General features: G+C 36.5%; 2 protein-coding genes across 2 annotated transcripts; both read right to left on the bottom strand.

Moving 5' to 3' along the window:
* Positions 1 to 4,855: 4,855 nt before the first annotated feature.
* Positions 4,856 to 6,533, bottom strand: LOC113285966 (40S ribosomal protein S29-like). The gene is made up of 4 exons (XM_026534697.1): positions 6,414 to 6,533; positions 6,185 to 6,311; positions 5,302 to 5,401; positions 4,856 to 5,062 (listed from the first exon to the last, which is right to left on the bottom strand). Exons 2-4 carry the CDS (start codon positions 6,244 to 6,246, stop codon positions 5,054 to 5,056), a joined length of 171 nt encoding a protein of 56 aa, XP_026390482.1. The 5' UTR covers positions 6,247 to 6,311; positions 6,414 to 6,533; the 3' UTR covers positions 4,856 to 5,053.
* A 2,092-nt stretch (positions 6,534 to 8,625) lies between these two features.
* LOC113291204 lies at positions 8,626 to 11,541 on the bottom strand. The gene is made up of 2 exons (XM_026540764.1): positions 10,477 to 11,541; positions 8,626 to 8,661 (listed from the first exon to the last, which is right to left on the bottom strand). Exons 1-2 carry the CDS (start codon positions 11,539 to 11,541, stop codon positions 8,626 to 8,628), a joined length of 1,101 nt encoding a protein of 366 aa, XP_026396549.1.
* Positions 11,542 to 13,002: the final 1,461 nt, after the last annotated feature.

The raw sequence follows: 13,002 nt of genomic DNA on the forward strand, positions 1-13,002 counted from the left end.
CAACATAAAACTAGATTTGTGCCCGTGCTACGCACATGACATTTTTTCTTTTGATTTGGTGTGCGTGTGGTTTCTGCCCGCCCCATGGCGATGCATTTTTATTTGGTATGCGCGGGGCTTCGCCCTTCCCTGTGGCGATGCATTTTTAATTTGGTGTGCAGGGCTTTGTCCCAGCTCGTGGTGATGTGTTCTTGATTTGATGTGACAGAACGAATACATTAAATACAATAGAAGGAGAAAATATAAGAAATATGTGAATGTTTTATTTAATTTTCTCTTTTATTTTTGCAAAAAATATGTATAAAATATGTGTTGTTTTCTTAAACCCTCCTAGCAAGTTCCTTTCTTTTACCTAACAAAATAATGACAAAAATTAATATTACCGTTTGGATATCCTCAGACTAAGCTAAGCTCGTCTTAATTTGAATAAGAAAATTCTCGCTATGACACTAATACTCCATGAATAATTCGATCATTACGATGTACGAATGTGTGCCCGTTTGAATGGGTATTATGGGTTAGCTAAAGGTGGAAAAAACGAAACTTAAGCACAGTAAAGGGTTGTATGCACATTCTTGGTACCATACCCACATTCGTTCCTTCCAAAACATGTGGGTGCAGAACCATTTTGTCTCCACCTAGACGTGCTTAACTTGTTCCTATTATAACTCCCACTTTGTGGAATGGAATCTCACACCACTCATACGACAAACAAAAACGTTTTATTACGGTGTTTGGATCTTGGAGAAATACGCGGGTGTCCGTAGTAACAATTGATGTAAGCCAACCAAAGTGCCTCTGGAAGCTCTCGTCACTGATCTTGTTGTTGAGTAAATAAGTTTTAGTGTGTTGGGAGATATATATTTAAAAACATAATTTAGTAATATTATATCAAATTTATAGAATTAGTGTGGTGGTATTATTTGGGCTCCCACACTATAGATTTGCGTTCAAGTCTCACCGCATATGCATTTGAATAGGTATATTATATATATCTATGTTACTTAAAAGTCCGAGAGATCGGGGCCTTGGGGTCTTGGGAGGTCTACTGATTTAAAAGTTAATTTTTTGCAGATTTAACTTCTGATTTCCATAACGGTTTTTTGTCAACTTAATATTCTCAATTAAATTCATTAATTTCGGTTTTATATTCTGGCCGTTTTGTTACTGTTATGGAGGATTTTAAGTATGCATTTATTATTGATTTAATTCTCATTAAATCGAATTGATTTCCTTTGAGTTATAAAAGACAGTTTTTGGAGAAGATGAATTACTGAGTTTGTTCATCTATTTGTATTCTGAGCAAGCGTAAGATAGAGTAAGAGTTGGTTCGATTTCTCAAGGTGTAGAGAAATCGAACAAGAGAGAATCAGTTGTTTTGTTCCATAGGTGTTCGACAAGTTTTTGACTGCCAGCACTATCAAGAGGCAGAGTCGCGAAATACCTTAAAGATAGAGACCCAGTCTGCGACTCAGCTATTTGGGATTTATTTTGTGTGAATTTTTTTTATTGTTTCCAACACAGTGTATTATGGCTGCTAACCGATCACTCATTTACGGAGTACCGACTGCCAATTTCAATCTATGTCCAATCTCCTTATTTGTACGTATTTCTTCTTCAATGAGACTCTCCTTAGGTTTATTCCTACGTTGACGTCCTTTGAATCCCTTTCCTTTATACTTCGTATTAGTTAGATAAGTTTCGGTAGCTTGAAAATGGGGCAGTGCCTATCGCTTATTATTTTTTTCCTTCGCTTGTAGTTATCTATTGGGACATCTTTGTTGAACTCTAAGAGAAAAGAATCATGGTGAAAATCTTGAGGAAACTCACTTGCCCAGTCGTATTTGACTGGAAAATTAGCTATAGCTTTTACCATATCTTGATTTAAAAGCCACTTAGGCTTATTGTTGTGTCGCAAAAGCCTTAAGCGGAAGAAATTGCTTAAGCCGTGTTGAATTACTAATCCTTCGCATATTTTTTTTTCTCTGATCGATCAAAAAGGATAGATTAAAAGGCACACAAGCCGTGTGCGGGTGAATACAACAAGAGCGAAATGCCCACAAAAGTAGTAACAAAACAAAATAGAGCTAAAGTAAAGCTACAACCCACAAAACAAACCACTGCCTATAGGCAAACGAAATGACCACTGCCTATTAACAATGAGCAAACTCGTCAACATCTTCTATAATCAAGTCATCGTGATGTTTTGCGAGATCTTTAAACATTTCTTCACGATTAGTCTTTAGAGGCGGAAATTCTAAGCCCCATAAAGAACCATGCTCCATTAGTTTATCTCCCGAGATTTTGTTAGGAACTTTAGTTTTAGGAAGTTTTTTGTTTTTTGAACTTGCAAGAGCACCATTACGGAACATACCTGTGGATTTGATATTCAATTTCATACCAATTCCAGTAATTGACTTGCACGAAGACGGCTTTGCGATGCTAACTTTTGAATCTTCCAAAACCGATTTTCAAGTTCCTACATCTTCTTCTTCTTCAAATCCATGAAACCTGTTATGGATTTCAAAACCTGGGGGAATGGCGGGATCGATAGATGAGGTAATTGCACTTTCCACTTTATTTTTACCGGTGCCTTTCTTTCTTTTATAAGAAACCCACTCACCAAGAACCTTTTCTTGTTCTATTACCTCTTCCCCTTCTTCTTCATTCTTATCAAAATCAGTAACCAAACTCTTTTCTCCTTGCAACATCAAACTCTCATCCAAAGGTGTAGAAACTAATCCTACTTCAATGCTCCCATTTAGTTCCGCTGACCCATTCACAGGTTTTGTAGGAGCGATCGTTTCCCTTGTTTCATCTCCAACACCAGTGACCACATTATTCTTATCAAGTAACGAAAGCGGTGCATTATCCTTCTCCATTGTTACTTCCTTCGTTGATAAGATCTTAGCAACACCTCCTGACTGCTGTTTTTTCTTTGTTGTCCAATGATCTCTATTCTTCATCCCTTTGGTACTGCATTTGATGTTGGAGTTCCCAAAGGAAGAGTACAGACTACACTTTGGTGGTCTCCATTGATACTCCACAGGAAGATTCATGATGAAGGCACCATCAATCCACAAAGGAATATGGCTTGGATATGTACAATCGAAATTGATTTCAACCATGACTCTAGCATAGGTAAGTCTAGATTTTTTGAGAGTACATTCATCCATCAACAAAGGTTTACCAATAAAACTAGCAATTGGACTTAATCCCAATTTTTTCCACAGATGAATATGAACAAACCAAAATCCAAATAGGAATGGTCTTCATCTCTGTAATTGAGTTTTCAAGCAAAGGGGTCCATGGCCTAACCACAAACAGTTTGCCTGAAATATAGAAAGATCCAATATCTAGAGCAATAGCTCTATCTTCCATATTCAAGAATTCAAAGAAGAAAGCATTGCTGCCATGTATAATGATTTTTACCTCTTCTTTCGTCTTCCAAGTATCGGCAGTTGCAGAATGATCTTCCGAGAAGGATAGTCTATTTCCAATGAAATAGCCAACAACCAAGTTCTCACAGTCTTTAGTTACCTCTTTTAGAATTTCAGAAGAAATTGAGACCACCTCCTTGCCTTCAATCAAAGTAGAAGGTTGATAATCTAATGAGCAATCTTCACTGACCGTCTTTGGCAGAAGAACAGAAGACCAATTCATCTCTTTGTTACCTCCATTAGAACCCAATTTTCCAGACCTAGGGTTTGGGTTCTTGCCTCCATTTGCACCGAAAGAATCATTTAAATGTGGGAAATCAGATAATTCCAACCTTGTTTCTACATTAGTTGATGGTCCTTGATCCCTATCACTCTGAGGACTTGAATCACCCTGAGAAGCAGCCGTCATATCGAAGAGAAAATCAAGATGAAGACCTAGGAAAATCGCCAAAAATTTCTCTGCCACGTCATCACAGCGTTTCTTATTATTCGGTTGTCCTGCGGAGGCAGAGATCTGGCTTTTGCTAATTGACTTTGAACAAATTTCTTAACTTCCTTGAAAAGAAGAGGAGTTTCAGGGAATTCAGTAAGACCATAGAAACCATCCTTCGCATATTTTAAAGCAAATGCTTCGGATGATTCAATCGATTATAAAACAAACACTTCGGCTCTTTTTCTTGCAAAAGAATATCGATTAAAAATCTCTAGCATAATTATTTTTTCGCAATTGTGGCATGTGAGTAGCCAGGTTTAATCTGTGTGTAATACCAGATTATCTGTGTTGCCAACGTCTTTGGCTGCGGTAGAATTGTGTTGCCGTTGGAAGTCCTTCACAGCCACAAATTGCTAGTTCTTCCTGCAACTAGAAGTTGTGGCGTGTTGTACTTCGATTTTGGAATTAACAGATTATCCCACCACGTTATAATCGTACTTACCATCTGTTTGCTAGGACACATGTGTTTGGACATCATATGTTACGATAATATACAAAAGATTTTCAGACTTTCGTTTTCAGCTAGGTTTACATTTATCTTAAGATGTTTGTTTTCCCCTTGTTTTTCTTTTTATTATTTTTTCACCTAATACGAGTTAATTTGGTTTCCTTTTTTTCTCTTTTTTCCATAGTTTTTAACAAATCATACGCTGCCAAATATCCTAACCCAAAATTCTCGTTTCCAAAAAAGCCTTATTTCGACCAATAAAAAACGAAGATTTCCTCACCGTTTAACGTGAGAGCTTTATTTGTCTAGGCCTTTTAAGTTTTTAGACAAGTGGATTCTGAATCTATGAGATTCATTCAGTACTGAGCAGGCGTAATTTAAAAAACAGAAGAACAGAATTTGTTGTCACAATAACCATATTTTAAGTTATAACCTGAATCCATGACATTCATTCAGTACTGATGCAGGCGTAATTTTAAGAAAACAGAAGAACAGAATTTGTTGTCACAATAACCATATTTTAAGTTATAACCATCACTAGAATTTGCCCGGGGTTCAGAATCCAAATGAAATCTAAAAAATATCCAAATGACGTCTACAAAATCATTTCTAAAGTTTCATATCTTCTTAGGCGAAACATTCCCTGCAATAGAATTCCAGCCTTACATCTTCTTAACGGTACTGTAAAACAAAGAGAAACAGTAGGAGTGACAGCACAATACAAGAGAACCTTAATACGACTCCGTTTGCAACTACCAACAAAAAGGGTGTAAAGCAATTGAAACTAGTTTTCATTAATGCTTCCCTAAATTATGTCTCAGACTAAGTTCACTGTTTCTCATCAAGGGAAAATTACTGAGAATATACAAAACATGTAAAAACCAGTATAATGAAATGAATGGTTGCAAATTAATGTTTACCTTGATGAAACTAATTTCCTTGGCGTAACTGCGGAAGCACTGTCTGCAACACATGAGACCATACTTCCTGATGATGGCATGGGGGTTTCCACAAACACGGCTGCATAAAATGAACAAGATACATAAGCAATGATATCAAGAGAAGGTATTAAACAAATTTAAAGAACTACCATTACATTTTTATTTGATAATATACAAAACGACAAACACTTTCAGTTTAGTGCAGCAGAATTCTGAGAAAGCTTAGGATACATGAGCCAGATACCCTCACAAAGAGATTTCAGCAAAGAGAGTAACTACATATCCACTCATAATATGAATTCATAGCAGGACAGTGCAGCAACGAAGCAAATTGAATCAGTTCACACACACAGAAACATAGATGCCTAAAAGAATTTACAGCTCAAAACATCTTAACCAAACCAGTACCAAGTACAACCTCATACCACTACACATTTTCATTACAAACAGGATAATTGGCGTTTCTCAGCTTAATCAAACTTAGCTTCAAGATGCCTTCAAGTTTAGTAGATTACTGTCACTAAGAAATTCACATCTTAAATTTAATCATTTGAAGGAAAACCCATCTTTCATCAAAACTGACATGATACATATTGAGCATAGATTCAAACAAAAGAATAAGAGCTAGATGGAGAACCAAAGTTTCTTTCATACTTCGATCTAAGAACTTTATTTCACGCTACTGAGTGAAACAAATCATAGTACCAAATAAAGAGTTCAATAAAACATATCAAATCCTAGGGATTGAGCTCAAACTACAACCAGTATAACATATTAGAGCTTGATGAATTCTTCAAAACAACTTTAACACTAAGAAAACAAATGATAAGAAATTAAGGATCAGTGAGAGTATTGTCCATACCAAGTACGAGAACCAGGACCGTAGTTTTTATGGTGAGAGTTCCAGACATTAGCGTTCCCCATGATTGATTCTTCACTAGAACTTCTGCTTAGCTGACTTGCTGAGAAAGAAGGAGCGCAATAAAACCCTAATCGCCAAATTGAAGTTCAGAAGGCAAAAGTTATGAGTGTATTGAGCTTATATAAGTCACGTGATGGTTCCAGGCAAAAGTTCAATTTTGTTTAATTACCATTCGATCCACCTTGATGGTTCAAGTCATCTGTGTGATTGACACGCCCATTCTCTTCTACTTTCTTCGATGCACCTTGATGGTTCAAGTCATCTGTGTGATTGACACGCCCATTCTCTTCTACTTTCTTCAATGCACCTTGATGGTTCAAGTCATCTGTGTGATTGGCATGCCCATTCTCTTCTACTTTCTTAGATGCACCTTGATGGTTCAAGTCATCTGTGTGATAGGCACGCCCATTCTCTTCTACTTTCTTTGCCATTGGATGAGATGTACGATATGCCTGCCATGAAAGATAAAAAGTTACTATGAGGAAGTGTCTTACAGTACTCTTAACAACGGTTATCTGCTAATAAACCCTAGGACCCTGACGAGTTCAAATAAGGAAACACCATTTCAGCAGTTCCAAACAGAAAACAGTTTACCACCTAATAAACCTTCATATCTTAATGATATCGAATCGACAAGCAAGACAAACTGAACAAATGGCACAAGTTTGGAAGCCAACATGGCGTTCTAGTTAACTGAATGTTTATTAGAATGTAAACTAAGGCAGCCATATTCGCAAATACTTGACACGAATGAGCAGACTAATTTGTATAGCTCGTAGATCAATATGAACAGTCAATTTAACATTTCAAGGGAATAGAACAAATAGTACCTTGTTATTTTTAGCATCTTCAACGGCATTTTCAAGAAGATCCATGCTACATGTCTGGCCGGGCTTCGAGACTACCGTAGTAGAGGAAAATTTTTCTAGAATATCGTCATTTTCTAAAGATTCCCCTGCTAGAGCACTCTCATCTAGAATTGCAGCTGAACTATCATAACCTGCGCCATGAGCACTTGAAGGGTTTGCATCGGCAACTTCACGTCCACTAGATCCTTGTTCTGAAAGAGAGCATGTTTTCATCTCTTCATCCGGCACTTGGTGCTGCAGAGATCTGCTTTGCTCCGTTGCAACTATCATTTGAAGATGAGATTATCAGCAACAAATAAATACAATAAAGAGGCACGATCACTAACCCATCAAAACATCAAATCATGTCGAAACAGGGTGAAGCTAAATCTTCTTGCCAACCTTAAAAATTATCATCTTAAGTTTTCTATAAGGAAAAGATATTAATCGAAACTGTAATTGTACTTCTGCAATAAAGTGCAGGTTTGTACCTTTATTTTCCTTCAACTTAGGATTCAACCCAATAAGGTGCTAGTACGAAATCACATCTTATGTTCTTACTATCTCTCTCACAAACATTTTATTACTCTCATTGTCATAGAAGAATATAAGTTATATGTATATCATCACATATATCAAACCGTAAAATAAGCATCTTCCAGAGAAGATTAGAACATATATATGCATCAACTAACAGTCCAGCAGTCGATGTTGACATTCAAAGTCTGAGTACAGCAAATCATAACGCAAAAAAAAAAAAAAAAAAAAAACTGGCAAACGAAAGGAATCAATCATGAGGGCATTACCTTCCTCCACATGTTTCATCTCTAAGTTGTGCTGAGTTAAGTAACTTCCAATTCTACTTCGTATTATAGAATTCCTGCGAAGTAAAATAACCTCGAGTTAAATATCACATGCAGTGGGTTTATACAGATAAAGATTAAAGCAAGAGAAGTAGAAAGATGACCAAGAATAACCTCAATTGACTGGGGATCCATAATGGGAAAACATTAGAGTCAAAAAGAAAGAAATATATAAAGATAAAAAGAAATTCATTCACTATATTCAATATAAAGGAAACGCAGGTAAGACTGCTCTCATTAACAATATTATATGCAGAAGAGATAAACAAGGGTATAACATATTTGACATCAAAACAGATAAACTTAAAGCTGATATCATGAGAAGAAACAAGAAACAAATAAAGAGCAACCTGTTTTCCTTTGGGATGATTCGTCATTCCTTCAACTTTTTCCGAATATCTGCACGATATTAAGTTGATCAGGAGCCCGCGAAGGAATCTCAGGAAATGTCAGACATCTCTAGAACAGGTGGTATTTAACAATTTAAGAATAATAAATTCAAAGTACAACTTCTTTAAATAATTTAAGAATAAGAAATTCAAAACAATTACAACTTCTAGCTTTGATAAAGGAAGAGTGACATAGACCACCAAACAGGTAGGGCGTATCACCGTTTATAGAGCTCCATAAGCCAGGTGATTCTTTTGGAATCATTCTCCTCAAGCTTTTTTTACCAAGCTATCTGTTTCCGTCTCGGCAATGCCACCTGAACAAGATAAGATTGACGTCAGTGAATTTTAAATGTTACTTTAAAGCAGCTCTTGGTGAAAGATGAAAGCAGGAAGGTATTTAAACAATTGGTTCTTCACATGGACAAAAAATAAGAATACAGACCAGATGATTGCCAAATCTTAGAAAATAACTGATTGCCCAATCTTAGACATGAGGAAACCAACAAACACCTTTTTCAAATACCCTGCCGTGAATATCATACAACTTCCAGAAAAAGTGAGCGGATATCCATGAAAATATCATATATATTGCGGACCATATTGAGTAGATATAATGCAGCAGTATATCTCATTTGAAGAAGTTTGGGTCAAAATATTAATTTCTGCAGAAGTTACTCCAGCACAAAGTAGTTAAAATCTTGTATGGTACCTGTATTGGCCAGGTCCAGTACATCCGATTTATTCAAAAAATTCCAGCATCTCTTAACAAATAAAGAAATTGATGAGCCTATGAAGTCGTGAGTGGGGAGTTGGCTAAAGAGAAGAGTGTGATGGGTGTTGGCTAAGGAGAAGAAAATATGGGCTCATTGTTCCCGAAAAATTTCTTAGTTTGTTATACACCTGTTTTCCCTGTTCATGATACTAAGGTCTGACATATTAATTTCTCATAATCAAGGCCTACAGGCCGAAAGATATCGTGTTTCACTGAGCATTAGGAAGATGATTCCACTAGTTAATACACTAACATCTCTTCTTTTCTGAGTGGTTAATGTGCATTTGACCACTAATTTTTCCTTTTACCTAATGGACTAGTAAATCATGCATTTAAATGAGCAACTAGGTATCCAGAAAGGAAGAAACAGTGGACCAAAACAAGAATCCTAAATACACGCAACTATATCTCGGAATTCCAGGCACTCAAAGACTAACCAACAGATAAAAGAACATTAAAAAAATTCAATGCAAGCTATAAAATTTGCTTGCCTTACCAATTAATAATGTGATTATAGATATTTGATGCTCTTCTATTTCTTCTTCCTCATGCACGGTGCTTGGTGGAATCTGAGAAAGTAAGAAGAGTAAATATTGTGCATACTAGATAAATTTCTTCTAAAGATTAAAAACATATACATCAGAACTTGCAGGCAAGAACAATCTCATACATGACCAGTTAGCATTGGTAAAACTTCCAGCAAAGCCACGAAAACATATGCATGCATAAATCCTAGAATGCCAGTTTAAACCCCTTTAGAACAAACTACGTGTGTGTTGGAAAATAATTACACTAATTATTATCTCTAACTAAAGGAAGGTGTTGTGCATACTAGATGAATTTCTTATAAAGATTAAAAACATATACATCCAGAACTTGCAGGCAAGAATAATCTCATACATGACCATATGCTTCCGGTTAGCATTGGTAAAACTTCCAGCACCGAAAACATATGCATGCATAAATCCTAGAATGCCAGTTTAAACCCCTTTAGAACAAACTACGTGTGTTGGACAATAATTACACTAATTATTATCTCTAACTAAAGGAAGGTGTTGGATAATAATTGTGCCAAATACTTCCGGCTCAGTGTTACTAACCTTGTAATAGCATGAGCTTTGAAAACCTCTATGTTCAGGATCTTCTAATTATCCTAACACAATGGGAATATACACAACTTAATTACTTGTACTTAGAAGTCTTCGGACATTATTAGGCATATAAGAACTAGTAAAACAGGTCCTCCTAAGAGGTTCTGGCTTCATGCACACGATGCAGCTTATTGAAATAAAATCCATGTCCAAAAACGACAATTTCCCTAGAACCAGAATCAGGGATTGCAAAATGAGAGACTTACCATTTCCATGGAAGGAGGGAATGCAGTGTCAAATGCCAATTTATCATTCACAAATTGCTGAGAAGCAGATTGACAAGCTTTCACTGCAATATCAAGTGCCACAATTGCAGACCCATAACAATAACCGAAGTCCTCTTGCTGAATAATTCCGATCATTGACTGAACACCTCCAGCCTCGACAAACTTCACTATATTGGCGGGAAATTCTAATAGAAAAAGTAAACAACTAAACAAAGTCTGCAGCAGGTATTCTTCGTGCAGGTTAAAACTTTCTTCAAGAGATGAAAGAGCATTTACTACAACAGCTAAAGCATCCTTTTCCCCAAAATTAAGTCTATTTTTAACACTAGACATCAAAAGAGTATTTAATAACCCCAGAACATGCATTGTTAGATCATTCCATATGGGAGATCTGAGTGCTTTAAACACCCAATCCATCAGTTGGGAATTCAGTCCAGCGACTTCTGCTAATTCTGGTTTAAGAAAAATCATCTGCGCAATAGTTTGAACTGATGGGAAATGAACAGCATCTACAGGAAACTTATCAAGAGTAGAAACAAATACGTTCAGGGCTCCAAGCTCAACTAGAGATTTAACAAATGAGGTAGCTTCTTCTTCTTGACCAGGTACGAAAATGCCCGGATCAGTTAGAGTTTCGAATGTACAAAGAATAAAACCAGCTAAAAGGTTCCCACAATGATATCCACCATTTAATAAATCAAGCATCGATCTAATAGCCGGAAGCTTTACTACATCGGGATAAATATCAGGATTAACAGCTTTGAAAAATCTGAAGTCTAAAACTATATTAATAAGTTTAACTTCAAAATCATGAAGAGAATCAGTAAATGTATCAGGAGGTTCAGATTCATGATCTTTACGAGCTTTAGTGTAAGCATCGAATATTTCATTGAAAGATGCCTGAAGTTGATCAGGTGTTTCTGGAACATGTCTTTCGCGCATCGGTGGAATCATAATCCCTAGAGTTTCTGATATTATAGTTGTAAGACTAGGCCCGGGGAGGGAAGGGGGTGGATTGCAATCGTCGGAGGCTGGAACATGCATCTCTACTGCACAATCTGAGACCCTGGATCTTGTACAATGGAGAGAAGAAGGCTGAATTGTTTCCAGGGTTTCTTAGGACGTAAGAGCATCTCCAAGAGAGGGTGGGTCTATTTATTTTTAGTGACACATAGGATTTTAGACTCATGTTTGGCATAAATTCATCTCCAATAGTAGTGCCCTACAAGTTAGGAGGGACCAATTACTAATTATGAAGGTGTTCAAAAAAGTGTTATCTACATCTCCGGTTGCACCTCCACGTCATGTTTTTAACCAATTTTCTTTTAATTATAAGGATTAAAATTTTCAATTTTAAGAGAAATTTATTGGGAGCTCTAAGGCGCATAGAGTTATTTATTTGAGGGTCCAACCGGAATTATCATTTTATCCGGAGGTCTAAATTTGAGTCGGGTTTGTAATAGTATCATTTCATATCCTTCTCTCACCCATTTGAGTCAAACACTAAAATGGTTTCTAATAGTATCATTTCATATCCTTCTCTCACCCATAAAAAACTCATATCCTTCTCTCACCCATGAAAAGCTCAAGGTCTGTTTGGCACGCTTAAATCGGAGGTAGTTGGAGGGTGTAGTATAGTTAAAGGAAGTAGTTAAGGGTTGCATTTAAATGTTGGGTGTTTGGTGTGGATCTAACTACACGACATAGGAACTTCATGTAGTTCCTACTACCTCCAAAGGACTACATTGAAGGTCCGTTTGGCACATAAAATTGTGGACTACTTGTAGTTGCCAATACAGATAGTTGCAACTACACAACATTGAAATCACACGTAGTCACATTTTATTGTTTGGCATGTATGAATACAGGTAGTATTGCCTCTCAGAGCATATATGAATATACAGTCTCTCAACTGTGATCACGGCATATTTCATTAATACTGAGCAATATCAGTAATTACTTTTATATAGAATCGAACGATTGGACGGCTCCTAGACAGCCTGCCTGCTAGTATAGAGCGATAACGCCTTCAGGATGTAACGATGTTTTTCCTGACTATATAAAAGACATGTGTATAGAATCTTAACGATTGGACGGCTCATAGACAGTTGCATGCTAGTATAGAGCGATAACCTCTTCAGGATGCAACAATTTTTTCCCTCACTATACATAATAAATATGACGCTTCAACTAGCTCATATCGCTCAATTCTCGAATAATCAATGCTCCTAGATAACGTGCTAGTATAGAGCCATCAATTAATTATTTCTAGTTGCTAGATTATCAATTTAATTCCTAGAATACATTCTACGTTCTTTATAATATTACGACTACTTCAATTCATGGCTTTTCCCAGTAGAATTTCATGGGTTAGTAATAAATATTCAACGTATGGGCATCTGAGCTACCACCGAGTAAGACCCGAGGAAATGGTGCAAGTGTGCTTAGAAATAATGCACAAACGAGGAAATGCAAAATAGGGAAGAAAAATAATAATAATAATAA

Source organism: Papaver somniferum, chromosome 6 (assembly GCF_003573695.1).
Source record: "Papaver somniferum cultivar HN1 chromosome 6, ASM357369v1, whole genome shotgun sequence".
Lineage (NCBI taxonomy): Eukaryota > Viridiplantae > Streptophyta > Magnoliopsida > Ranunculales > Papaveraceae > Papaver > Papaver somniferum.